Source organism: Festucalex cinctus, chromosome 7 (genome assembly GCF_051991245.1).
Source record: "Festucalex cinctus isolate MCC-2025b chromosome 7, RoL_Fcin_1.0, whole genome shotgun sequence".
Lineage (NCBI taxonomy): Eukaryota > Metazoa > Chordata > Actinopteri > Syngnathiformes > Syngnathidae > Festucalex > Festucalex cinctus.
The window spans coordinates 1251791-1277408 of record NC_135417.1 but is presented as its reverse complement, the minus strand read 5'-3'; the positions used below and the strand labels follow the sequence as shown (position 1 = coordinate 1277408).

The 25618-nt window shown below is 41.0% G+C and overlaps 2 protein-coding genes across 9 annotated transcripts in view; one reads left to right on the top strand and one right to left on the bottom strand.

Annotated features, from left to right (window-relative positions):
- nek10 (NIMA-related kinase 10) overlaps positions 1-16798 on the top strand; it is a 21816-nt gene extending 5018 nt beyond the window's left edge. Inside the window, exons 13-36 of one of the 5 annotated variants that reach the window (XR_013284204.1) lie at positions 224-363; positions 1337-1398; positions 1464-1535; positions 1613-1677; positions 1742-1844; positions 1922-2050; positions 3030-3167; positions 3247-3292; positions 3360-3481; positions 10473-10575; positions 10654-10729; positions 10840-10969; positions 11059-11129; positions 12423-12633; positions 12788-12857; positions 12928-12984; positions 13073-13118; positions 13884-13921; positions 14001-14092; positions 14182-14292; positions 14393-14492; positions 14565-14605; positions 14688-14957; positions 15862-16798. Coding sequence is in view for 3 of the 5 variants with exons in the window: in XM_077526064.1 (XP_077382190.1) it covers positions 224-363; positions 1337-1398; positions 1464-1535; positions 1613-1677; positions 1742-1844; positions 1922-2050; positions 3030-3167; positions 3247-3292; positions 3360-3481; positions 10473-10575; positions 10654-10729; positions 10840-10969; positions 11059-11129; positions 12423-12633; positions 12788-12857; positions 12928-12984; positions 13073-13118; positions 13884-13921; positions 14001-14092; positions 14182-14292; positions 14393-14492; positions 14565-14605; positions 14688-14788; positions 15862-15907 (2170 nt within the window). In the remaining 2 variants the exon portion in view is untranslated. Of the gene's footprint in view, positions 1-223; positions 364-1336; positions 1399-1463; positions 1536-1612; positions 1678-1741; positions 1845-1921; positions 2051-3029; positions 3168-3246; positions 3293-3359; positions 3482-3516; positions 9798-10472; positions 10588-10653; positions 10730-10839; positions 10970-11058; positions 11130-12422; positions 12634-12787; positions 12858-12927; positions 12985-13072; positions 13119-13883; positions 13922-14000; positions 14093-14181; positions 14293-14392; positions 14493-14564; positions 14606-14687; positions 14958-15861 lie in introns of those variants that run through there. The other 4 variants (XM_077526066.1, XM_077526064.1, XM_077526065.1 and 1 more) reach the window with 4 other exon arrangements.
- LOC144021869 (retinoic acid receptor beta-like) lies at positions 16290-25618 on the bottom strand. 4 transcript variants are annotated; one of them, XM_077526076.1, is made up of 8 exons: positions 25218-25618; positions 24422-24555; positions 23154-23295; positions 20471-20664; positions 20043-20219; positions 19732-19936; positions 17697-17855; positions 16290-17632 (listed from the first exon to the last, which is right to left on the bottom strand). In XM_077526076.1, the coding sequence occupies exons 1-8, from the start codon at positions 25402-25404 to the stop codon at positions 17469-17471; spliced, it is 1362 nt and encodes a 453-aa protein (XP_077382202.1). In that variant the 5' UTR covers positions 25405-25618; the 3' UTR covers positions 16290-17468. The 4 variants fall into 4 exon arrangements, with proteins under 4 accessions (XP_077382202.1, XP_077382203.1, XP_077382199.1 ...); XM_077526077.1 differs by having other exon boundaries at positions 20489-20664; XM_077526073.1 differs by having other exon boundaries at positions 16290-17855.

The window sequence follows — 25618 nt, the reverse complement described above, 5'->3', positions numbered from 1 at the left end:
ATTTTTCATAAAGTTCATGATATACACACTTTGAATGGGAAAAGCAACATATTCCATTAAATAAAAAAATATTACATTAAATAAATAAATAGATTAAATAAAAAATACAAATTATACACCATTCATGAGAGTATAAAAACTGTAATTAACAACATTAAATACAATGATAAAATATAAAGACGCTTCCTGAAAGAAAGAGAACGTGTATATCATATTTTTACAGTGACAGACAGTTTGCCTGCGACCGCTTGTCCACCGAGAAGCTGTCGAGTGCCAGCGCCAACGGCCGCGTCCACGGAGAACAAACGAGGGAGGAGCTTGAACCTTGCGTGGTGGCCGACAACGCCGTGGCCCTGCAGTCAGGTCAGGCAACGCGCAACAACAACAGCCTAGACGAGAAAACATTTTCTTCAAGGTTAGAGGTCAAGCTGCAGCGGTTCAATTGAGTGATTTGTTGCAACATCCAAGCTTCCCACAGATGACTTATCAGAGGCCGAGAATGTAAACATGTCATTTCCTGAACGGAGAATCTCTATCACATTGCATAAGATGTGACTTGCAGTAGCTCCAAGCTTGGTCATGCTTGAAAATAAACATATCAACCTCATTCTTCCAATATTGTGCATAATAGCACATCGCTCAACCAATTCAAGCTCAGTTAAAGCAGCAAATGTGTGGATTGTTTACAGTAGGTTAGCTATGACTTTTCTAAGGCCAACGACCTGACGGGTCCAAAATGGTGGCCGTAGCCCCTTCAGACCTATTTTTTTTCTGCTGGGCAAAATTATTATTATTATTATTATCATTATTATTATTATTATTATTATTATTATTATTTGCTGTTTTGTTTGCTGTTTTGACTCTTTTCCCACATACTGTTTTTTTGCGGGCGGAGGGTATCTCACTATTTTAATTGTTGTTGTGGACGCCAACAAGACTATAAGATACTTAGAATTGTAAGCGCTTAAAGTTAGGTTAGGGATTGGGCTAAGCCTATGGTGAGCAGTTGGGATTAGCGGTTCGGAGTTAGGTTTAGGGTTAGCAGATCCTGGCTACTGCTCTCTTGCTCGTACAAATTCGGTAGCGTGCTTGAATGACGTTGGAATTGCCTTGTAGCACTTGTGTTTGGTAGAATATATTTTTTAAACATTTGAAGAGTTCAAGAGTACTGATTAAATTAAATTTCTTAATAATGTGTAGCCTAATAATAACAAACAACATGGGGACAGATCAACAGTATTGATTTGTGAAAAATATGAACTTGACCACATATGGACATATGAAGATTCTACCCAACATATACCTGTTTTGATTTTTGATTTTTTTTTTTTTGCAGCCTGCTGCACAGCTCTAACTGAGCTCAGCCTGGAGGACTCGTGTGCTCATCACATTGTGCAGGTCAGTCTATAACAAAAAAGTATGAATCAAAAACATAATTGAAAGCAGTTGACTTTCTCCTTCAGGAAAACGGAATCTATATCCTTGCCAAACTGATTTTACCGCAAAACTCTGCACGCAAAGTGTCATCTTTACAAGTATGCCTCTTTGTTGATGTGATATATGAGTTCGGATGACACACGTTGTGGAGTAACATGAGCCAATATGTTGGCAGTGTTACGCATTCCGGGCGCTGCGCTTTCTCTTCAGCGTGGAGAGGAACAGACATCACTTCAAGAGGTGCTGATGACATCATGCCAGCCAACTTCTTCGGTGTTAAGTCGCTTGTTTTTTGTCTTTCCAGGCTCTTTCCCACAGACCTTTATGAATTATTTATTGACGTGGGCCATTACGTGCGGGATTTGGAGGCCTACGAGGGTCTTCAAATCAAAGTGTCGCAGTACTCTGTGAGAAATTAATACAAATCCACTTATTTATTAACCCGTTCTTTTGTCTTTATTGACTGACCTTATTTTTGGTCCAGGAGGAGGAGTTGGAGAACCTGCGAGAGAGCATCATGGCTGTGGACCAGAACCGGCCCGCGCTCAAGCTGATCAATGGCTACGCCGTACTGGACCACCTCGGCACCGGTGCCTTTGGAAGTGTATTTAAGGTACAGCAGCATCAGTCCAGAGTTGCGTCTACTGCTGGTACAGAGATTCTCTATCGGTTCTCAATAAGGTTGAGGTCAGGGGATGATGGTGAGTAAATTTATCCAATTGAGTGAGATGGATGGATGGATGGATGGATGGATGGATGGAAGGATGGATGGATGGATGGATGTGTTCCAAAATGTAAACAAGCTGCTTTCATTAATTTACTGTGTACGAGATTATTTTTTCCCGAACAAAACATTTTTTAAAAAGTTTTAAAAATAAGTCTGCTGTATTTTCTTCACGAAATGAACACAATTAAAAAAAAAAAAAAAAACTATTTCGTTAAACATATGGTCGTGAGGACAGAAACAAACTGCAGTTTTTCACTCAAATTAACTGTTGTTGCTAATTGTGTCCACTGGAGGGCGCACTGACAAGTCATGAACACCTCTCAGCAGTAAAAAGTTAATATTTTATCCAGAATGAATTTCATAACTTCATTATTTTTTTATGTACAAACAATTTTTTTCCACTTGCTTTCAACTGACGATGACATCACCTGTGCTAAAGAAGTATAGCTAACGGCCAATCATGGGTCACCTGTTTTCTGGGTTTGGTCAGTAAACTGAGCCATGATTGGTCGTTACCAATCAGCACAGGTGATGCCATTTTTAGTTGACAGCAAGTGGGGAAAAAAAGTAGTTTTAAAAGTATTAATTGCACATGAAAAATAATGACGTTATCAAATTCATTCTGGACAAAATATTAACTTTTAACTGCTGAAAATGGCTCAGTGAGTCAAGTATCCCTTTAAATGACATTTTGAAATTTGCCTGTTACTCAATTTGATGCAATAATTTCGCCCTCATTTCAAATTGAGATCAAATTTGGGTGAACGTGGCCTTTAAATTAAAATGAGTTTGACACCCCTGGCTTCAAAATAATGTTGCGTAAAGACATCATATATCTGATTTCCATCATGCTGTGAGGTTTCAGGTCCGGAAGCAGAGCGGCGGGAATCCGATGGCCCTGAAAGAGGTCAACCTCCACAACCCGGCGTTCGGAAAAGACAAAAAGTCGCGAGACTGCAACGTGGAGAAGATCATCGCAGAGTTGGCCATCATTAAAGAACAGGCCTGAGCTTTTATTGTTATTGTATTCATACATTTCATTTATTTTTTTACATGGTCTCTCTGATGACTTTATTCGACAGATGGCCCACCCGAATATCGTCAAATACTACAAAACCTTCCTGCAAGGTGAGGCTGTCTTGCGATGATCAAGTCGAGGGAGACGGCGCACGAGCTGACCGGCTCGCCCTTGTAGACGACAAGCTGTACATCGTGATGGAGCTGATCGAGGGAGTTCCTCTGCTGGAGCGGTGCAACTCCCTGAAGGAGAAGCAGCAAAGTTTCACCGAGGAACAGATCTGGAACATCTTCATACAGGTCATGAAGATATGTTTAAAATTCTTAGATTTATATTAGGGTTGTCAGGCAATGAAATTGTTTAATCGTAATTAATCGCATGTCTTCAAGAGTTAACTCGCTATTAATCGCAAATTTTATTTCTAAATGTACGATAAAATATATTTTTTCTAAGTTTTCATACTTTTGTTAACATATAACAAATATGGCTGCATCTTTTAGTGATTGATACAGTAATTTATTACAAATTCATAAAATTGAGTTAAAATTAAAAAGATGTACTGTACAGTTAAAAAAAAACAAAAAAAAAACGAGTCTGATATTGATTTGTTTTTGATTGATTTTTCTGCCACTAGATGGCATAATTGCATTTGTACGACATTGGTGACAGCTCAGTGCATTTTTCTTTTCATATTAACTCATTCACTCCTCATATTAACTCATTTTCAGTGAAGCAACCCCCTTTGGTCCCGGCTGTTTTACTGGATTTTGACTGATTTTTCGAGCCCCACAGAATATTGTGTTCAATTGCTATAAAAACATGGAACCTACCAAAATAAATATTAGCATCTCTTCTTTCATCAAGAAAAACTATATTTGCATGTTTCCATTTTGCAGCATTAGAATACAGTTAAATTTCATCAATATTCATTCACATTCACAAAAAAAGCTTACTGCAACATGATCCTGGCTGATCTCTTATACTCTGCTGCGACCTACTAGTCCTTTTTTTTTTTTTTTTTTTTTTTTGTAATAACTACCATTGCTTTAAGCCACCTCTTCATACCAGAAGCTGCATCAAAGCCTTCTGTATGCTCTTGCATAAACAACAACAAGAACAAAACGTATAAATATGTTTTTGGGATTGAAGGACAAAGTGTTAAAAAAAACAACATATTTACATATTTTTGGGTTTGAACGAGTTAAGAGCTATCTAATCGTTAACATGAACTAAATTCTACACATTTTTCAAGTAAGGGGCGGTCATTAATTGTGCGTTAAAAAAAAATTTGTGGCGGTAGCCCGTAGTGTCATGGTTCGGTTCTCAGCCTGTTGTGCTTTTGTGTGTGTGTGTGTTCCAGTGCTGCCAACGAGGGGGGCGTTCCCCAGCCCCGCACCTGCATCGCGTTGACAATCAGGACTTTAAAAGGACTCCGAGCGGCACAGCAAGCCGTCGGATTATTATTTGCTCATCTTCGTGTCCAAGTGTTCTCCGCGTTTCCTTGTTGGTAAAGTTTTTGAATCTGCCGTCGTCTTTAGTTTACTTGTATTCACGTGTGTGTTTCCGCGTCGCCTTTTGTTGTTATTCTCGTGTGTTTGATTCCGTGTACATTTCGTGTCGTCCTTGCCGGGTGCAAGTGATTTAAGTTTTTCTAGTCCTTGCTGTTAGCAAGTGTTTTTTGTTACGTTAGTTCTCCTTGCCGTTTGCAAGCGATTTTGGTTATGTTAGTTTTCCTTGCAGTTGCAAGCGCCTTTTGTTACATTCGTGTTCCCTGCCTTTTGCAGGAGATTTGTGTTTTCCAATTCCTCCTTGCCTTTTGCAAGTGCCTTTTGTTACTTCCGTGTCCCTCGCCTGTGTGCAGGGACACCTCTGTAAATTTCGCCTACTTGCCTGCGAGCAAGCTTTGTTCATTCGGTTCAGCCAAAGTGATTAAACGAGATTGTTTTCCTCCTCTGAGCCTGCCTTTTTGGGATCTCTTCTTTATCGACTCAGCCGAGTCCTTACAGAATAATCCGACCATGGATCCCGCAGACTCGGAGAAGGTGAGACGGGCTTTGACCAGTCAGGGACAACGGGTCGGGCAAACCGAGACCACCTTGGCCGGTCTTCAAGAGGTGGTGGGTAGACTTGCTCTTCGTTGTGAGGAGATGTTCGGGAGACTCGAGCAGCTCAGTTCCCGCGGGGTGCAGACACCGGAACTTCCGCGTTCGGATACTGCCATGTCGGCGCTCCCGGTTACGCAGAGAGAACCCGTTTTGCCCCACCCGTCACGCTACGATGGACATCCTGGAGGTTGCGGTCAGTTTATTCATCAGTGTTCACTCATTTTCGACCAGCAACCATTTACTTACGCTCTAGATCAGTCCAAAGTCGCGTTCGTTATGAGCCTCCTGACTGGTCAAGCCGCTACCTGGGCCATGGTGGTGAGCAACGCGCGACCAGACCTTCGGTCCTCTTTTCCCAATTTTGTTAATGAATTTGAACGCGTGTTCGATCATCCGGTTAGGGGGAGAGAGGCCGGGGGTCGGTTGCTAGATTTAGTACAGGGGGAAAGATCGGTCGCTGAGTATTCCATCGAGTTTCGTATTCTGGCCGCCGAGAGCGGATTTGGAGACAGTGCGTTGCGGAGTGTTTTTCGTCGGGGACTGAATACACAACTCAAGGATGATCTGGCAGTCCGCGACGACACGAGCTCGTTAGAGGGTCTCATTGAACTCACGATCCGTTTGGATAATCGGATACGGGAACGGGACCGAGAACGTGCTGTTGAGCGGCGTGGAGTAGCCGCGAACGAGGACTTGTCCAGACTCTCCCTCCACGACGTCGCTGAAGCACGCACCCTTTCGGGACCTCCGGACAATGGAGGGGAGCCCATGCAAATGGGTGGTGGACGCCTGCACCCAGAGGAGCGTCGTCGCCGGTGGCTCGCCGGAGCCTGCCTGTACTGCGGTCAACCGGGGCATCGAGTGGCGTCATGCCCAGCACGACCGTCTCGCAAGACGCGACCGTCCGCTCGACTGGGAGGCCGGGCCGATCAGCTCCTGAAGGCCGAGCAGGAAGCAGACCAGGGTAAGCATGAACCGGGGGGAACCGAACCAAGCCCACCGTCAGGGTCGTCACTCAGTGATAAACGGCTAGAATTGTCGGGGGAGCTGTCGGGATACGGGTTGAGTGTGAGGGTGTGTGCGTTGATCGATTCCGGGGCAGATGACTGCTTCATAGACCCGTGTGTGGTGGAAGCGTTAGGAAGCCCGGTAGAGACCTTAGAAAAGGTTAAAAAGGTTTTCGACCTCAACGGGCACCTATTGGCGGAGGTACGACAGTCTACCGGTCCTCTGAATTTGAAACTCTCGGGAAATCATGAGGAGAGAAGGAGGTTCTTTATTATGCCTTCCCGTTCCGCGCCCCTAGTGTTGGGCCTCCCATGGCTTAGAACGCATAATCCAGATATCGATTGGGAAAAGCCGGCGTTGGAGAACTGGAGTCCCTTCTGCCATGCCCACTGTTTGAGGTCGGCAGGAGGGACATCGGTGCCAACGAGTTTACCTACAGAATCGGTATGTCTAGATAACGTTCCCGAGGAGTATCATGACTTAAGTAAGGTCTTTAGTAAAGATCGTGCACGAGCATTGCCGCCCCATCGTCCGTATGATTGTGCGATTGACCTGATCCCCGGTGCACCATTGCCGGGTTCACGGTTATATCAGGTGTCCCAGCCGGAGCAAGACGCCTTACGGGAGTATATTACTGAGTCGCTAGCATCTGGTCAGATACGCCCGTCCAAGTCTCCCGTAGGAGCTGGTTTTTTCTTCATCGAGAAAAAAGATAAGACACTCCGTCCTTGTGTCGACTATCGTGGTCTAAACGATATCACTATTAAGAACAAATATCCCCTTCCCTTGCTGGACTCAGCATTTGCTCCGTTGCAATCGGCCCGAATGTTTACTAAGCTAGACCTGCGGAGCGCTTATCATTTGGTGAGAATACGGGAAGGGGACGAGTGGAAGACTGCTTTTAAGACATCACTCGGACACTTTGAATATTGTGTTATGCCCTTTGGTCTGACAAACGCCCCAGCAGTATTCCAATGTTTAATTAATGACGTCCTAAGGGACATGTTGGACACTTTTTGCTTTGTTTACCTCGATGATATCCTGATTTTCTCACGCGATATTCAGGAGCATAGGCAACATGTCCGCCTGGTTCTCCAGCGCCTATTAGAAAACCGGCTCTACGTGAAGGCAGAGAAGTGCGAGTTCCACGCCAAGTCTGTGCAGTTCCTGGGTTTCATTATCGAGGGAGGGCAACTGCGTGCGGATCCGGTAAAGACTCAAGCCGTGGTCGAGTGGCCGACCCCCAAAACCCGTAAACAGCTACAACGATTTTTGGGATTCGCTAATTTTTATCGCCGCTTTATCAAAGACTATAGTTTACGGGCAGCCCCCCTTACTAAACTGACGTCGAGTAAAGTACCCTTTAGGTGGTCACCTGTTGCTGAGGATGCATTTTTGAAATTGAAACAGCAGTTTGTAAACCCGCCAGTGCTCATCCACGCTAATACAGATCTGCCTTTTGTGGTCGAGGTTGACGCGTCGGATTCAGGAGTGGGGGCGGTCCTATCCCAGCGGTCGCCAGAAGACGGGAAGCTCCACCCCTGCGCCTTCTTCTCCCGGCGACTGAGTCCAGCAGAGGCGAACTACGACGTCGGGAATAGGGAACTTCTGGCAATCGTCTTGGCTCTACAGGAATGGCGACACTGGCTGGAGGGCGCCAAGGAACCCTTTAGGGTGCTGACGGACCACAAGAACCTGGCATATCTTCGGTCGGCCAAAAGACTTAACTCGCGGCAAGCACGTTGGGCCTTAATGTTCACAAGGTTCAATTTTGTCGTGGACTACCGCCAGGGATCCCGGAACCAGAAGCCAGACGCTTTGTCCCGGATCCACGATGCGGCCACGCCGGAGGCAGGAACTGAACCAGTCCTACCCACACATTGTTTCGCGGGGGCAGTTCGATGGGAGGTCGAGAAGCGAGTCACTGAAGCCCAGGAAGGGCTCGCTGTGCCGGAGGAGTGCCCGGCAGAGAAACTGTTTGTTCCTGACCCGGTGCGGGCTGAGGTCTTACGGTGGGGGCACACCTCACGAGTGGCATGTCACCCAGGGATCAACCGGACTCTTGCCTTGATCAGCCAGCGGTTTTGGTGGGCCGACATGAAAAAAGACGTCACGGAATTCGTCAAGGCGTGTACCGCTTGTGCGTGCGGGAAATCATCCCACCAGCCGCCGATGGGACTGTTAAGGCCGCTACCCATACCGGCGCGGCCTTGGTCACACATCTCATTAGACTTCATCACCAGCCTCCCCCGGTCAAGGGGGAACACGGTCATTATGACAGTGGTTGACCGGTTTTCGAAGATGACTCACTTTGTTGCCCTCTCCAAATTGCCATCGTCCTGGGAGACTGCTCAACTCCTCGTCCGTCATGTCTTCCGTCTTCACGGCATTCCAGTGGACTTGGTTTCCGACCGGGGTCCCCAGTTCGTCTCCCAGGTATGGAGGAAATTCTGTAAGCTGTTGGGCGCCACAGCCAGTTTGTCATCTGGATATCATCCCCAAACCAACGGCCAGACGGAGAGGGCCAACCAGGACCTTGAAGCTGCTATACGATGTGTTTGCCTGCACAACCCGGAATCCTGGTCTTCGCACCTCCCCTGGATCGAGTACGCCACGAACACTCTGCCGTCCTCTGCGACAGGTCTCTCACCCTTCAAGGCGGCGTATGGCTACCAGCCACCTCTGTTCCCTTCACAAGAAGGTCCCGTCGAACTGCCCACCATCCAACATCACCTCCGGCGGGCCCACAAGGTATGGCGAGAGACACGAGCGGCGCTATCCCGCTCAGCGGCTCGCAATAAGGAGATTGCGGACCGTCGGCGGCGTCCAGAGCCCACTTACCAGCCAGGAGACAAGGTCTGGCTCTCATCCCGGGACATGCGTCTGGCTGGTTGCTCTAAGAAATTGGGTCCGCGCTACATTGGACCTTTTGAAATACTCACCGTCATCAACCCAGTGACTGTTAAACTCCGTCTTCCACCGTCTCTCAAGGTGCATCCAGTGTTCCACGTTTCCCTCCTCAAGCCAGAGACTCCCAGCCCGCTGAACCCGCCTGCACCCGCGCCGCCTCCTCCCCGAGTGATCGAGGGGGATCCTGTCTACACGGTCAAGGAAATCTTGGACTCAAGGTGCAGGGGCCGGGGCTTCCAGTATCTGGTCGACTGGGAAGGTTACGGACCAGAGGAGCGGCAATGGATTCCCCGCTCCTGGATCCTTGACCCGTCTTTGCTCGACACCTTCTATGCTGCGCATCCTGATAAGCCAGGTGGTCCGCCAAGGGGCGTCCGTTAAGGGGGGGGTACTGTCATGGTTCGGTTCTCAGCCTGTTGTGCTTTTGTGTGTGTGTGTGTTCCAGTGCTGCCAACGAGGGGGGCGTTCCCCAGCCCCGCACCTGCATCGCGTTGACAATCAGGACTTTAAAAGGACTCCGAGCGGCACAGCAAGCCGTCGGATTATTATTTGCTCATCTTCGTGTCCAAGTGTTCTCCGCGTTTCCTTGTTGGTAAAGTTTTTGAATCTGCCGTCGTCTTTAGTTTACTTGTATTCACGTGTGTGTTTCCGCGTCGCCTTTTGTTGTTATTCTCGTGTGTTTGATTCCGTGTACATTTCGTGTCGTCCTTGCCGGGTGCAAGTGATTTAAGTTTTTCTAGTCCTTGCTGTTAGCAAGTGTTTTTTGTTACGTTAGTTCTCCTTGCCGTTTGCAAGCGATTTTGGTTATGTTAGTTTTCCTTGCAGTTGCAAGCGCCTTTTGTTACATTCGTGTTCCCTGCCTTTTGCAGGAGATTTGTGTTTTCCAATTCCTCCTTGCCTTTTGCAAGTGCCTTTTGTTACTTCCGTGTCCCTCGCCTGTGTGCAGGGACACCTCTGTAAATTTCGCCTACTTGCCTGCGAGCAAGCTTTGTTCATTCGGTTCAGCCAAAGTGATTAAACGAGATTGTTTTCCTCCTCTGAGCCTGCCTTTTTGGGATCTCTTCTTTATCGACTCAGCCGAGTCCTTACACGTAGAGAGTATTGTGACCCGTTTTGGGCTTTTTGATGGTTCTGACCAAGCCATTTCAAAATAAGATACTGCCTATGGGTTTTAAAGGAACTTTAAATTAAGTCAAAATGAACACTAATTTTGACACCCCTAATTCTATATACATATATATATGTATGGGTTTCATGTCCTCCATAGATGTGCCTTGCTCTGAGGTACCTCCACAAGGACAAGCGTATCGTCCACCGTGACCTGACACCCAACAACATCATGCTGGGCGACAAGGAGAAAGTCACCATCAGTAACATTCCTCTTTGTCATCAATAACGTCACATTTGTCTTCACGTAAAATGTCGACTTTCTTCTCACCCGCCCGCAGCCGACTTCGGCCTGGCCAAACAGAAGCAGGAGAACAGTAAGCTGACTTCAGTGGTGGGCACCATTTTGTACTCTTGGTGAGAACGGGCAAATAATGTTTTTTAGGAGAGTTAATGGCAATGCTTAAGAAAGCGTGTGGTTGTGGTTGTGTTTTTTTTGTGTGTGTGCGTGGGTGGTTGTGTGTCAGTCCAGAGGTGGTGAAGAACGAGCCATACGGTGAGAAGGCGGACATTTGGGCTCTGGGCTGCGTCCTCTATCAGATGGCCGCCTTGGAGCCGCCATTTTACAGCAACAATATGCTGACGCTGGCCAGCAAGGTGACCTAAAAACACGCACGCACACAAACAGACGCGCACACGTGCTGATATCAACATTATCGTGTGTGTTGTTTTTTGTGTTTGCGTAGATTGTTGAGGCCATCTATGAGCCACTGGAAGATGGAATTTACTCGGAAAGGCTGGAGGACATGATCACATGGTGCCAACATTATTAAATTGACACTTTTATGCAACAATCAATCCCCGTTTATTGAGGTCAGCAACCTTTCCTGTCAAAAGAGACATTTTGGGCCAAATAAATAACCAAAAATCTGTCTGTAGCCGCAAAACATTTCAAGATTGTTATGAAGGGCCCAGGTGTTAATTAGTGCTGCCACAGAACAGAAAAATGTGCAGCATCCAATACGTAGAAGATTCATTTTCTTTTATCTTTCGTCTGCCGTTTTTGGATTTGTTTTTGGAATTTTCATACTTTCATACATAAGACATTATTGCCTTCCTGTTAAATTTCTGACATTTTTGGCAGTTGTATGGTCATATTTATGATAATTTTCTGCTTCTCATCTTCCTTTTTTTTGGACATTTTATGGCATCTTTTTTACTTATTTTTTTTTTGTTGCCATTTTTGCTATTAATTTTCTGAAGATTTTGGCAATTTTGTGGACATTTTATGGTAATTTGGGGGATTTCTTCTTTTGTTTTGGGACATTTTATAGATTTTAACATTTTCTTTCCTGCCTTTTTTCTTCAATCAATTTTCTTACTTTTTTGACAGTTTTGTGGTAATTTTCGGATTTCTACTTTTGTGTTTTGATATTTCACAGTTACTTTTTAAATGTTTCTTTCCTGCCTTTTTTTAATTATTAATTTTCTGACTTTGTTTGGCAATTTTTGGCAACATTTTATGGTAATTTTCTGCTTTTCTTTTGTTTTTGGACCATTTATAATTACTTTTTTTCCTTTTTTTCCTTTTTTTAAATTATTAAATTCTCTGACATATTTGGCACTTTCATGTACAATTTATGGCAAATTTCTTCTTTTCCTCTTCCCTTTGAAACATTTCATGGTGACTTTTTTTTGGACATTTTTAGTTTTGAAAACTTTTTCATCCACCTTTTATCTCGCTTTTTCTGACAGTGTCAAATTTTGGACTTGGGACAATTTTAATATTTAATTATTATTTTTTTAATTCTAAATTATTAATTTATTTAATGAATATTTGACCTAAGTAAATAAATGTGTAAAAAAAAAAAAAAATCTAATTGTATTAGAGATCCACGGTGGTCCCACCATCTTGCAACATCTGTAGGCAATTATAAACCATTTTTGGGTGGGGTGTCAATTACTCGTATAGTGTTTTGCTATTCACAGCAAAGCCCGGTCCCACCCTTGACAAATAACGGCCTTTCACTATCAATTTTATCTCCAATTTTCTTTCAATCCAGATCTATTCCAGATTATTTTCCTGTATGGTTGTGTTTGAACTATACAGGTGCTTGAGTCCAGACCCCGAGAGGCGTCCCGACATCATGGCCGTCAGCTCCCGGATCGCCGACCTCATGATGATGCAGATGGACGCTCTGTACGTTTCCCACTATGCACTGGAGAAGCGAGCCGAGCGTGACAGGAAGCGGGCGCAGAAGTACTTCCTGGATGGGCGCCAGAGCGGGAAAAGCTGCCGCTCTGGCTCGGTCCTGACTCAGGTAGTATACACGTTTGTCGGTATGTCTGTATTTGGACTGTCAATATTTTTTTAATCGATTATCCTATTCATTATTGCATCGAATAGTAATAATAATCCACTGATTTAAATTACAAACAAGTGTTTTCAGATATACTTTTTCACTGTTGTTCCAGAAACAAGCCTTCGCAGTAGCTGAACTTGTGCACTTTCCTCCAAGTAACGTTGAAGAGAATCTCAGTTTAGGTAATAACGATATTGGTTTAACATAGAGTGTCACACAATGAGAACATGTCGATATTTTTTTCTTTTCCAGAGGACGCCTCAGATCATGAAGAAACAGAGACTAAAGACGGAAAAGGACAACACTACAGTCAGTTGCAGTTGTTACAGTTTCTTTGACAAGCTTCTCCACACCTAAATAAGTTTTATTTTTATTTTATTTTTTTTACACATTTCAGGGTCAAAATCTGCCACATGTGTTACGCCTCGTCTACCTCTATGTGGGTAAGTCAACCTTTTGACTTAGGCTGTTTTTACAAGTGAAGCAATTCTGGTTCTTTTTTGTTTGTTTTTCATCGCTTTGAAGCTGCACAATTGGGATATGAAGAAAAAAATGGAATTAGATATCAAATGTCAATCAAATTTGGGTACATATCAGATATCTGTTGATAAGTCTGCCTTATGTAATCAATGTAATGTAAATACAAAAATAAATAAAGTCAAATAAAAATAAACCAAAATAATAGTGAAAAAAATACATTAGCAGTGTATATAAGTATGCGTTATTAAATTTGTGTCCATGTATAATAGACATAAATGTGGAGTAATGTAAAGGTTATTATTTTCTGTATTTAGTGATGGACACGCCTGTAATGCATCATATTTATTTATTTATTTATTTATTTATTTATTTATTTATTTATTTTGCCAAAAGATCCCAAGCTGGGCAGTAACTTTGATGCTAATGTTTTGTTTTGTTTTGTTTTTTCTACTTTGATGGCAAAACATGTTTTAAGTTCACTTCAAAAGCTGTACTGAGCTCAAATCAATTCAACATTGCCCTCTGCAGGCATTTGTTAGTCATTACAGTAGATTACAAACCTGGATTTTACAGACAAGCTGGGCGAGGCCCTCTTCAACGTCTACCTGTTGAAAAGTGACAGTAAATGTTTGGATTTCAGTTTATGATTATAAACGTCCATGACATAAAATCAATTCTTATTTGATGTCATCAGTGCTTTTTAAAAATGTATGTATGTGTCCTTTCAGGGAAGATTTAATGACAGTGAGGGCCAACTCAAAATCAGGTACATTTTTAACGTGGATATTTGCTGTCATTTTGAATTTGATGATCTCATTTTGGCCTGTGTTTTGTTGTCATGTCAGGAATCAGCATCTCCCCGAGGAACCTTCGCCAGATCGAGGATCCAATCCAGAGATTGCTGATGCAGCTGCACAAAGTGCTCTTTATCACGCAGGTACACATTCCATTTCACCATTGGATATTTTTCTTCCCACGTGAACTCTTAATTGAAAGTAAAAAAAAATAATGTGATCCTCTTTCTAGCTTCCTCCAACTCCTCGTTACAACGTCAAGAGGCGGCTGGTCGAAAGGTTCAAAAAGTCGCTGTTCCAGTCGGGCAGTGACCCGCACAACCTTAAGACGGAGCTAGGCAAGGTTGGTCATTTGGCCTCCATTTGGACTACAAATATGGCTTCTTGCCTGGTAAAGGACTACAAATCAAAAGGGAAGCGTTTGTGATGTTTTTTCCCTGCAGCTGGTCCAGGCATCATGTGACCTGATGGAATTTGGCTCCAGTAGTCCAGATTGGTGGCCTGTGGTGCTTCCCTTGACCGGAGATGCTGATGAGGACTCGGGTACGAGTTTAGTTTATTTAAAAAAAAAAAAAAAAGATCCCAATCATGAGAATTTACTTTTACCCCCCACAGGTGACAGTCTAAGGGATGGCGTGACATACGAGCAGATGCAGGTATTTTCTGTACTTGCTCACTGATGATATTTGACCAAATTTGACGATCCTTGAGCATCAAATCCTCCGTGTTCGTCCTCAGGCCGTCGTAGAGGAGCTGCTGGACGAGAGCGGCTACTACCAAGATGAGAGTGGCAGGTGCGCGTCACCATGGCGACAAGCTGCTTCCTGTGTGGGCGGAGAGTAGGTTGCACAAACACCACCAGTATGTGAGTGCGTGCGAAACCACAGACCCAAATAGAAGTGAAGAAAAACAAGTTTAGAGAGGAAATGAACTCACACAGTCAGGCCTGTTCAGTCTGCCGCGGCGCACGCTGGCGGATGCCAACTCACAGCCAGGACACAATATTAGGTACACTTCAGTTGTGGTGTTGCATTGGGATTTGATTTTCATGCTTCATTGCAAACTTGTGCATGAAACTGTCGATGTGAAAATATATAAATGTAGAAAATAAAGTTCATATCTATAGGGATACATTATCCTATATTCAATATTTAAAATGGCATGTACAATCCAGAATAAAATTAATGAAATGTTTCAATAATAATACAAATAATCCAGATGTTAATTCAAATTCAAAATAAAATGTAAAAAAAAAATAAAAATCGAGTTTTGTTATTGGTAAATATTTAATATACTAGAAATTAATTTAATGCGCAGTATTCAAACAATTAAAAGTCCATGTAAAAATGTTATTAAATGAAATTTAAATAATGTACAAAAATGATGTGGTAATGTAATTTGCAAAGGGGATTGAATAATTTTTTGTGACCAAATAACTAAAACTATTACATAAAAATATATGATACACAAAATGGTTATTCATGATACTAATATATAATATATATAGTGTATAATACAAGTTTCTGAATATAAAAGTAATCAAAAATATGAAAATATGACGCATAAATATGCAATTGAGGTTGAATATTTTGTATAACTCACCTGTAAACCTATAAAATAATAAATTCAATAAATATTTATTTAAATAAATGTAATAAATAAATGTAATAATTATTATACATAAACATTTGAAAAATATTATGCAACAATCCTAATAATAGTTACATTATGCTTAATTTTGACATTGTCAAGTTTGGTGATCGTTCCTTTATTTGGCCACAAGAGGGAGACAGAAGATTAGAAACATGCAACTCAGTATGACTGAAGTTTGGACGCCTTTATAAACTATCGTGAATCATTTTCTTCTTCCATAAGCTTCATGAAGATTAAAATATTTTTCTGTTGATTTTAGGGAGGCCAAGAAAAGAAGCGAGCGCCGTCCGCATTCATCCTCTTGAGTCACAATTCACCAATGCACATCTACCATTTAATAAGCTCATCGAGCCTTTTTCTTATTTGCACCAATATCACGTGGCCTGTGTTCAGATAAAGATGTGGTTAGACACTTTCTTCAGGCTTGCACTTTAAATGAAAAATCAAAGTTTTGTACACAATGTTCTTTGTAGGACATCTATGATGTGAATCAGAACATTATTAAAATATGTTTTCTGAACCCCCCCAAAATGTAATACGCTATATTTTGTCAAAACCCCAAAATCGAAAAGGATTGTACTTTGTCTTGTAGTGCCTTAAGGCACCTGTAGGGGGCAGTACATTGCACTCAAAAGAACCGCCGGCATATTAATCGGAAAATTTATTAATATAATCAACAGGAGTCAATGAGTGTTAAATAGTTTAATGACAAAAAGTACACATTAATAACATAGCTGCACTGAAATGAGGCTTTATCTGTTGTTAAGAGGTTGCCATGGTGATGCTCGTTTCAACTGAATGAAAGCTTTGCTAGCTAATGCAATGGAAACTTAACAGTCCCAACTCTTAAAAAGTTAAGGTATCAAAAAAAAAAAAAAAAAAAGATTACAACGTTAGGTTATTGTTCCTGAAAATGTGCAGTTCTGACAGTACGGTGCTGCCTCGCTACTTTACGGGTTTTCATTTTCCATCTTTGCAGAAACAGTTGCCAGAATAAAAGGCACAATAATACGAGAATAAAGCTATATTTCTGTCATTCACATGTTAAAATTATGTGACTGTTATTCATTTGTTAACCTTTGATTTCAATATCATACTGATGACTTTGTCTTGGAAAAATACAACTTTATTCTCAATATATTAATTTGTTATTTATTCTAATAGTATTATAACTTCCTAAAAAAAAAAAAAAACAACTCATAACATGACTCCTTAAAATGTGTAACTTTTTAAATTCCTATGATAGGCCCACTCATGGTAGTTATTTTTAATTGCTGTTTGTATTATGAGGAGGCTCAAACAAACAAAAAAATCATCGTCATCCAATAGCTGAGTGTTCTTATTCCGTGTTAGTTCCATGACGTTGAACGGTAGGTTTACACGTGTTTCTGTGGTTCACGTGTGTGCTCACGGGCCCATGTGGCAAGTCAATTATGAACTCACCTCAGAATTTTTTTTTTTTTTGTCCCCTGTTTGGAAAAATCCAATAACTGTACACAGTCTCTATTCAGTTTCTCCAATAACGCAGCATACAAACTAGCGAACCGTATTTGAATGGGATGTAAACGTTTCCAAATAAAAAGTACATTCTTGTAAACCCACAAAAAATATGTTAGGATGAGCTTTGTTGTTTTGACTAGCCCCGCCTTTTTTTTCTGACTGTGCCAAAAAGTGGTACAGCGCAGATGCAAACTGGATTTCAGTACCCAAATGGAATGGAACCTTATTGCTCGCTACCATTTTGTACCTTTTTATACCTGGAGAGGTCGTCAAGTGTTAGCAAGCTAACTCCAACTTTGTACCCTGACATATTCCATGAGTAAGTCTTACCAATCTAAGATACAGTCCGGAACATCTTAGAAAAGGTTAGCTTGTTTTTGTTGTTGTTCCCTGAGATGGTGAAATTGACGACCGCATCCCTCGAGCCTCCGACAAGTCTTTGTTTTCCGGGACCTCGTCCAGCATCTCCTGGATCAGGGGCGGCATGGAACCCGGGATTTCCAGCTTCAGGGTGACCACTCGCTCGGCTCCTGAGCGGGGAAAAACACACACAGGACTTGCGCTTCTCAAATGTATTGTAAGCAGCGTCGTCACCTTGAGCGCTGATGCTGCGCAGGTCTGTGATCTTCATGAGCGCCCTGGGGAACAGGAGTTGCGCGCTGGGACGACGTTTACGCGAATAGATTTTCAGCGCCTCCAGCAGAGGCTCCTGCAGCACTTCCACCTTGGACGGCTCCTTCAAGTCCTGACGATCTGCTCCATCCACAAAAATTTAAATATAAGTGAGGAAAGGTCTCAATTTTGTCTGTCTTGTTTGGGATTTTTTTGTTTTGTTTGTTTGTTTTTTTTTTTTGTTTTTTTTTTTTTACTTTACTAAACAGGGCCAGGGTTTAAGCACAATACATCAATTTGTGAGCAAATTGAGAGGGAAACATCACCATGTCAATTTTGGAAAATGTTTCTTTGGTTGTGTACTGTGAAGATTTTTCTAAAAAAAAAAAAAAAAAAAAAAAAAAAAAAAAAAAAAAATTGCATCTTGAGTTTTCGACTTTTCATTTGTTTAAGTTTTTACTTCATTTTGACTTTTTCTTTTTCATAGACAGTTAGTATTAATTAGTTTTTAGAGCGATTTTTACAGTTTATTTTTAAATGTTTAGTTTTAGTTTACATTTTGTTTTCTTTTTGTAATTAAAAAAAATTCAGTTAATTAAGTCAGTTACTATTAATTAATTTTTAGCTGACAGCTTATATATTTATTTATAAATGTTTAGTTTTAGTTTACATTTGGTTTGGGTTTTTTGTAATTAAAAAAAAAAATTAATTCAGTTAATTAAGTCAGTTAATATTAATTAATTTTTAGAGTGACTTTGACAGTTTTTATTTATTTATTTTTAACTCATTCACTGCCTTTGACAAGTATACTTGTCAATTGTATTTTTTAGAGCGGTGCTAAATGGGGGCGAATCTGAGCATGCTCCACTGTAAATATCAAACTTGGAAACAACTTTACTGATGCCCAACCACCGGTAGATGACATCATTGCCCCATTTTATAGGAAATAAACACAGTTTCAGAGTCCATGGGAGAAATGGCTGTATTTTGGCAAACCTACATTTTTCTGCTGTCAATTATAAAAGAACGGGACGGGACAAAAAGTAGGGAGTCTATTCTGTTATTTGGTAGATTCGGTTTATATATAATTATTGAATGTAATATCACGTGAGTATTGGAAATGTAAAAATGTTCTATAATGACTGGCAGTGAATGAGTTTTTAAATGTTTAGTTTTAGTTTACACTTTTTCTTTTTTTTTTTTCTTTTTTAAATTTAATTCAGTTAATTAACTCAGTATTAATTAATTTTTAGAGTGACTTTTGACAGTTTTTATTTATTTTTAAACGTTTAATTTTAGTTTACATTTTGTTTTCTTTTTTTGTCATTTAAAAAATGTAATTCAGTTAATTAAGTCAGTATTAATTAGCTTTTAGAGTAACTGACAATATTTATTTTTTTATTTTTAACTCATTCACTACCATTGATGGAAAAAGACGTCAAATGATGCATTTTTGCCGGGCTGGCAGTATTTTTAAATGTTTAGTTTTAGTTTACATTATGTTTTCTTTGTTTTGTAATTTTTTAAAGTTTAATTCAGTTAATTTGATTCAGTTAAGACAGATGAACCAGCATAGCCAAAATAATTAGCTAAGAATAAAAGGACATTTTTGCTGTGGTTATACTTTATTTTAGGGTTAGTTAGTGAACAAGCACTACCATTAGTTAGTTACTGAATTTTATTCTTAGTTCAGTTAACAAAAATGTTTTACAATTCTTATTCTTGTCGTTCAATTTTGTTAACTTAAAATAAACCTAGTTTGGCACACACTGATTTTAAATTTTACATTGTTTGGGGTATGAGGGCATTATTTGCAAGTATTTGAATAGGCAACGATAGACAGCTTTATTTCTATATCACATTTCATTCACAACTCAATGTGCTAAATACAAATAATAGTACAAAATCATTTACAAACAAAAGAGTGAAAAACATTCAAAACTTAAGCAAAGTAAAGAAACAAAAAGTAAGTTACTAAAATTACTACAAATAAGGGGTGAACGTGAACATGCGTTACCCCCGGAGACCAGACAGATGGCGCTGAGGAGTCCGCTCTCCGCGTCGTCCATCTGCAGAGGCAGCATCTGTCCGGCGAAGGTGAAAACCGGATCGGTGAGCGGCCCAAAGCCGGCGTTGTGGATCTGAGTTCGCGTCAGCGTCAGGCCGTCCGAGAAGGTCATGGTGTCCTTGTCCGGAGTGTAGCGAGCGCTAATCCTCAGAATCTCAACAGCCAGGAGACAAACAATGTCTAACGTAGCGCAAAAACTCAAATGGATTCCAGCGAAGTTGATTTGATGGCGCAAAAGCACTTCAAAAGCGGCTTCTCACCAGCATGTCCAGGCAGGCGGCCCTGAGCAGGGTGATCTGGTCGGCCATGTTGAGGCCGGTGAATCCGGGCACTCTCTTGGCAAACTCCACCACCTTGACGATGCACCTGGTGGCCAGCTCGCTGAACTTGTCCCACAGACCCAAGTCCAACTGGACCCTCTGCTCAGAGCTGGACATCTGCATGGGGACGAAGACATACCGTTTTTCCTTCCTAATATTTACTCTACGATATGCGATGAAAAAAAAACAAAAAAAAAACAAAAAACAGCAAAATAACAGCATACGACTGTGAAATTCACAATATACATATAACAAAATAAAGCTCTACTTTTGTCTAAATGAAGCTCTTCAACTTAATTTTAACATAGCGCCTAGGCACAAAGATGCCACAAGAGGGCACCAAGCAATACTTGTTTATTTTGACTCACCCGTCCACCAACACTCACTGTAGTGTATTGTCCGAGTTGGCGCAAAGGAGGGAAGGTGTCCCTGTGCGCCCTGCAGATCTTCTCCACGATGGCGTCCAGCTCGGCCGTCATCTCGTACGTGTCGCCGATGGCCAACTTTGGAACGTCCTCCTCTTTCTTGACATTCTTCTGACTTGTTCTGTCGTTCCTCAAAGCTGAAAACATGTCAAATTTTATTTGTGATTTAAATGCGAATTTTTCATGTAATTTATTATTGTAATTTTGATACTTTTTTTCTTGTAAAGTTTTTATGTTGAATTTAAATGAAAAGCTTTTATTGTAAAATTTCAAACTTAATTGTAATGTTGACTGGAAATTTTTTTACTAGCCTTTTAATGTTCTATTTTAATATAGAATTGAAATTTATTAATTTTTTTAAATATTTTATTTTAATGCTAAATATCAATATAAGATGTTAATTCGATTTTTTAAATTCTAATGGTAATTTTAAAGCAAATTTTTAATTATAATTACTAATAAATTTTTATGTAAAATGTTAATAACAATTTTATTTAAAAGTTTCATGCAAAATTGTAACGTTTATTATATTTTTTTATTGGAATTTCAATGTTAAATTTGTATGTAAATTGTATATTCTAATTGCAATTTTAATTTAACATTTTAGTAATTTTACTTAATTTATTTCAACAAGATAAGTTAGTTTAAAAAAAAAAAAAAAAGAACAAGGACCAATAAGCTGGTATAATAAATATCTCATAATAAGTCACTAATAGAATTCCCAATATTCAATCCTCAAACATGAGTGTAAATCAGATATGTTTGCAACTCGCATTATTTTAAACCTCAAATACATTCTTAATCTTCAAACATTTTTGTAACACAAAAATGTTTGTAACTCAAAAATTCAAACACGAGTAACTCAAATTTTAACTCAAACATGTGACAAACAAGTTTTTAAAACTCAAACAAGTTTGTAACTCAAACATCTTTAACTCAAGCATGTTTGAATTTCAAATACATTTGTGACTCAAACAAATTTTAACTGAAAAACTTTTGTGACTAAAACATTTTTTTAACCCTCAAATAAGTTTGTAACTCAAAAATCTTCAACTCAAGCTATGTTTGAGACGGAAACACATTTGTAACTCAAACATCAGACATGTTTGTAACTCAAATTCATTTGCGCCTCAATTTTTTTAAACTTAACCCTCAAACATGATTGAAACAGGTCAAATGTTTGCAACTCAAACATGTTTGAATTTCAAATACATTTGTAACTCAAACAAATTATAACTCAAAAATTGTGACTAAAACATTTGAACTCTCAATCAACTTTGTAACTCAAACACATCTTTAACTCAAGCATGTTTGAAACTTAAACACAATTGTAACTCAAACATGTTTTTCAACTTCAGACATGTTTGTAACTCAAACTCATTTGCATCTTGTTTTCTTTTTTTCTTTTTCTTTTTAACTTAATCCTGAAACATAATTGAAACTCAAACAGGTCAAATGTTTGTAACTCAAACATGTTTGAATTTCAAACACATTTGTAACTCAAATTATAACTCAAAAACCTTTGTGACTAAAACGTGTTTTTAACTCTCAAACATTTTTGTAACTCAAACATGTTTGTAACTCTCAAACATGTTTAAACACGTTCTTAACCACTTTAAAATGTTTTCAACTGAAACAGATTTGTAGCTCACATTCATAGCTCAATCCTCAAACACATTTATAACTCAAACAAATAACACAATCCCATTTTTAACTCAAACATGTTTGTAACTCAAACACAATCATAGTACTAAGTTAACCAACCTGAAAACGTTCTGTTTGAAGTCCAACATGTTAGCAAACCTCAAACTTGTTTGTCACTTGACACATTGAGCTCCAACACTTTTGTAACTCAAACATAATACTAGCGTTTGTAACGCAAACCCATTTCCCCATGTTGTCCTACTGACTGGTGCACATGTGTTCGGATGCGATTACGCAACAGGCCACGCTGCCCTTCTTCTTTTGGCGTGTGTAAAGAGTCCAATGTGAGGGAGCTCATGTTACGTCTTTATTCCATCTTCCTGTCAGTGTGTGTGCGTGAATTACGTAGAAGCCAGGCCCTGCCATTGGCCAAGCCGTGGCCACATGTCGCGGAGGCGGGCAGGCTGTGGTGCATTACGTAAGAGCGGCGTCACATGGCGCGCACACACACACATGCGCGCACCGGGCTATGTGGGTCACTAACACTTCTTTGCAAGCACATGCGCTGACGTTTTTTTGGGGCAGATGCTCAACGGCAGTAATTGAGATTGGTGCCAGTGCACGTCTGACGGGTGGCAAAAAAAAACACGTGTGCACACTTAATAAGCCTTATAACAGCCAATATATGCCACGGCACATGCACACACACGGTTACAAACGACATTAAAGCAGGTATACAGTCTTCCAAAAGTATTGGAACAGCAAGGTCAATTGTTTTGGTTGTACAAGACAAAAGTTGAGAATTCCAGCTTTTATTTTATGGTATACATCTAGATGAGTTCAACAATTCAGTAAAGTGCACCTTTTGTTTTCGTAAATGTTGGTCCAGGTAGCCACAGAACACTTTGGTAGTAGTGCTGCTAATCCTAATGTTAATGCTAATGCTAACGCTAAGCATAAAGGTGTGAGTGTTAGCGCTTACATTGTTGGGACATGCCGACAGCAAAGCACTTGTGTAGCCTGCAGTACTGACACGTGTTCCTGGTCACTTTGGTGATGACACACTTCCTGTCTCGCTGACACGTGTACGACATTTTCTTCTGGACGCTGCGGCGGAAGAAACCCTGACCGAGGGAGGGAAAGGTTGGGTGGTTAAACGGCTAGCATGCTAACATCAACGCAGCATCTACACAGTAACATAATAGTTGACAAATTAAAATGGCAAGAATTGGGGATTCCACAAAATCCAAAACTTCACTCGTGACATTTTTTTTCAAGAAAATAACAACATACTATAATAACACAGCAAAACAAAGTAAAAGAGAATGTAAAGAAATCAACATATTTTACAAAGCGAAATCACTGTACTTATTACCCTGATGCCACAAAATGGAGGAAGACTTGTACTACTTTTGTCTAAAATAATCACCTCAACCCACTCCAACATACTTCCTTGGTGCTAAGGAGCCACAAAATGGTGGCAAAGCACCCATTTTGTCTAAATGAAGCTCCTCAACTCACTACAATGTACTCCGTTGGCACCAAGATGCTACAAAATGGTAGCAAGATACTACTTCGGTTTAAATGAGACCCTTCAATTGACTTCAACATGCTTCTTTGGTGCCAAGCAGCCATAAAATGGTCAAATTAAGATCCTCAAATCACTTCAACGTATTTCCTTGGCACCAAGATGCCACAAAATGGTGGCCACGCTCAATGAAGCTTCTCAACTCACTTCAATGTACTTTCTTAGCACCAAGATGCCACAAATTGGCTGCTATGAATTACTTTTGTCTAAATGAAGCACCTCATCTCACTTTAACAGACTTCCTTGGCAACAAGATGCTACACAATGGTGGCAAAGCACTACTTTTCTCTAAATGATGCACCTCAACTCATTATAATGGACTTCTTTGACACCGAGATGCCACAAGATGGTGTCTAAGCACTACTTTTGCCCAAATGAAGCTCCTCAACTCACTTCAACATACTTTGTTGGCATCAAGATGCCACAAAATGTCAAAAAAAATGAGTCAAAGCACTACTTTTGTCGAAATAAAGCTTCTCAACTGACGTCAACATACTTCCTGTCCACCAAGAAAAAAAAAATCAGCAAGACACTACTTTTATCTAAATAAAGCCCTTCGACTCATTTCAACGTACTTCCTTGCATCAACATGTCACAAAAAGGTGTCAAAGGAGGATAGTTTGAGTACAATTTTTAGCCACCTCTGCGTCACGTTGCGTTACCTTGCAGCCCTCGCAGGCGCTGACTCCGTAGTGGTAACCTGACGACTTGTCCTGGCAGATGAAGCACGGTTTGTAGGTGCGAGGTGACGCAGATGCATGCTCGCAACTGGAAGAACTGCTGGGGCTTACCACGGCTGTGAAACAGTTAGGTTTAGGGTTTCAAATTAGGGAATAAAGCCGGAGTTAGGGTTTCAAATATGGCCTTTTAAACTTTTTTTTTACACATTCATTTCCATATTAAAGTTTTACATATTAAAGAATCGTCATTAGCCTCAAAGAATCCATAGCAGTCGGGCCCCAGTTTTAAACCTGGGTTAGGATTTTATATTAGGGTTGAGACCGGAGTTTGCAGCCAAGGGTATGGTTTCAAGACATGGCAAGGGAGTAAGGTTTCATTTACGGGATTTCACATTAGGGTTTCATAATTAGGGTTTTGAGACCAGGTTAGCATTTACAGGTGGGGATTACAAATTAGAGAATAGGGTGTGAATTTAGAATTTTACGGCATTTGGTGTTTCAAATTAGGGCTTCAAAACATGGCAAGGTTTTCAAATTAGGGTTTGAGGACAAGGTTAGCGTTTAACAACAGGGAATTAAAAAGTTAGACTCTGAAATTAGGGTTTCAAACAATGGTTGGTGTTTAGGTGTGTATTTGAAGTGATATACAGTCAGTCAACATTTCAACAGAACGTGCGCACATTTAGATTTCGTGACTTTCATTATATCCATCATATAACCAGTCCGGTTCGGTACCATACGTGTCCGCTCCGCTGTGCTGCGCTAGTGGTGCACTTACACTGCCAGTGTCCGGGGAAGAGCTGCGGGAGGTCGGCCGCACTGCTCCGCTGGCCCAGGCGGTACTCCGAGTGGCACTCCCGGCGGCGCCGCCGAGTGCAGTCCAGGCTGCCGGTCGTCACCTTCACCGCGAACGGGCTCGCCGGCTCCGCGCTGCCGAACGCCGCCAGGTCCATGTAGTCGAACATATTTCTTATTCTTATTTTTACTCCAGCTCTTGTTGTTGTTGTTGATAATGATGGTTGTCAGCGCGCCATGGAGCTCAAATGGAAGAGTTTGTTTTGGACCATTCCAAAAAGTTGGACGGGTCCACTTGAGGCAGACAAACAGAAGGAGAAAAAGAAAGAGACCAAGTTGTCAGCTCGCATTCGGCCTGAACTCTGCGTGAACCGCCTCCGCGCT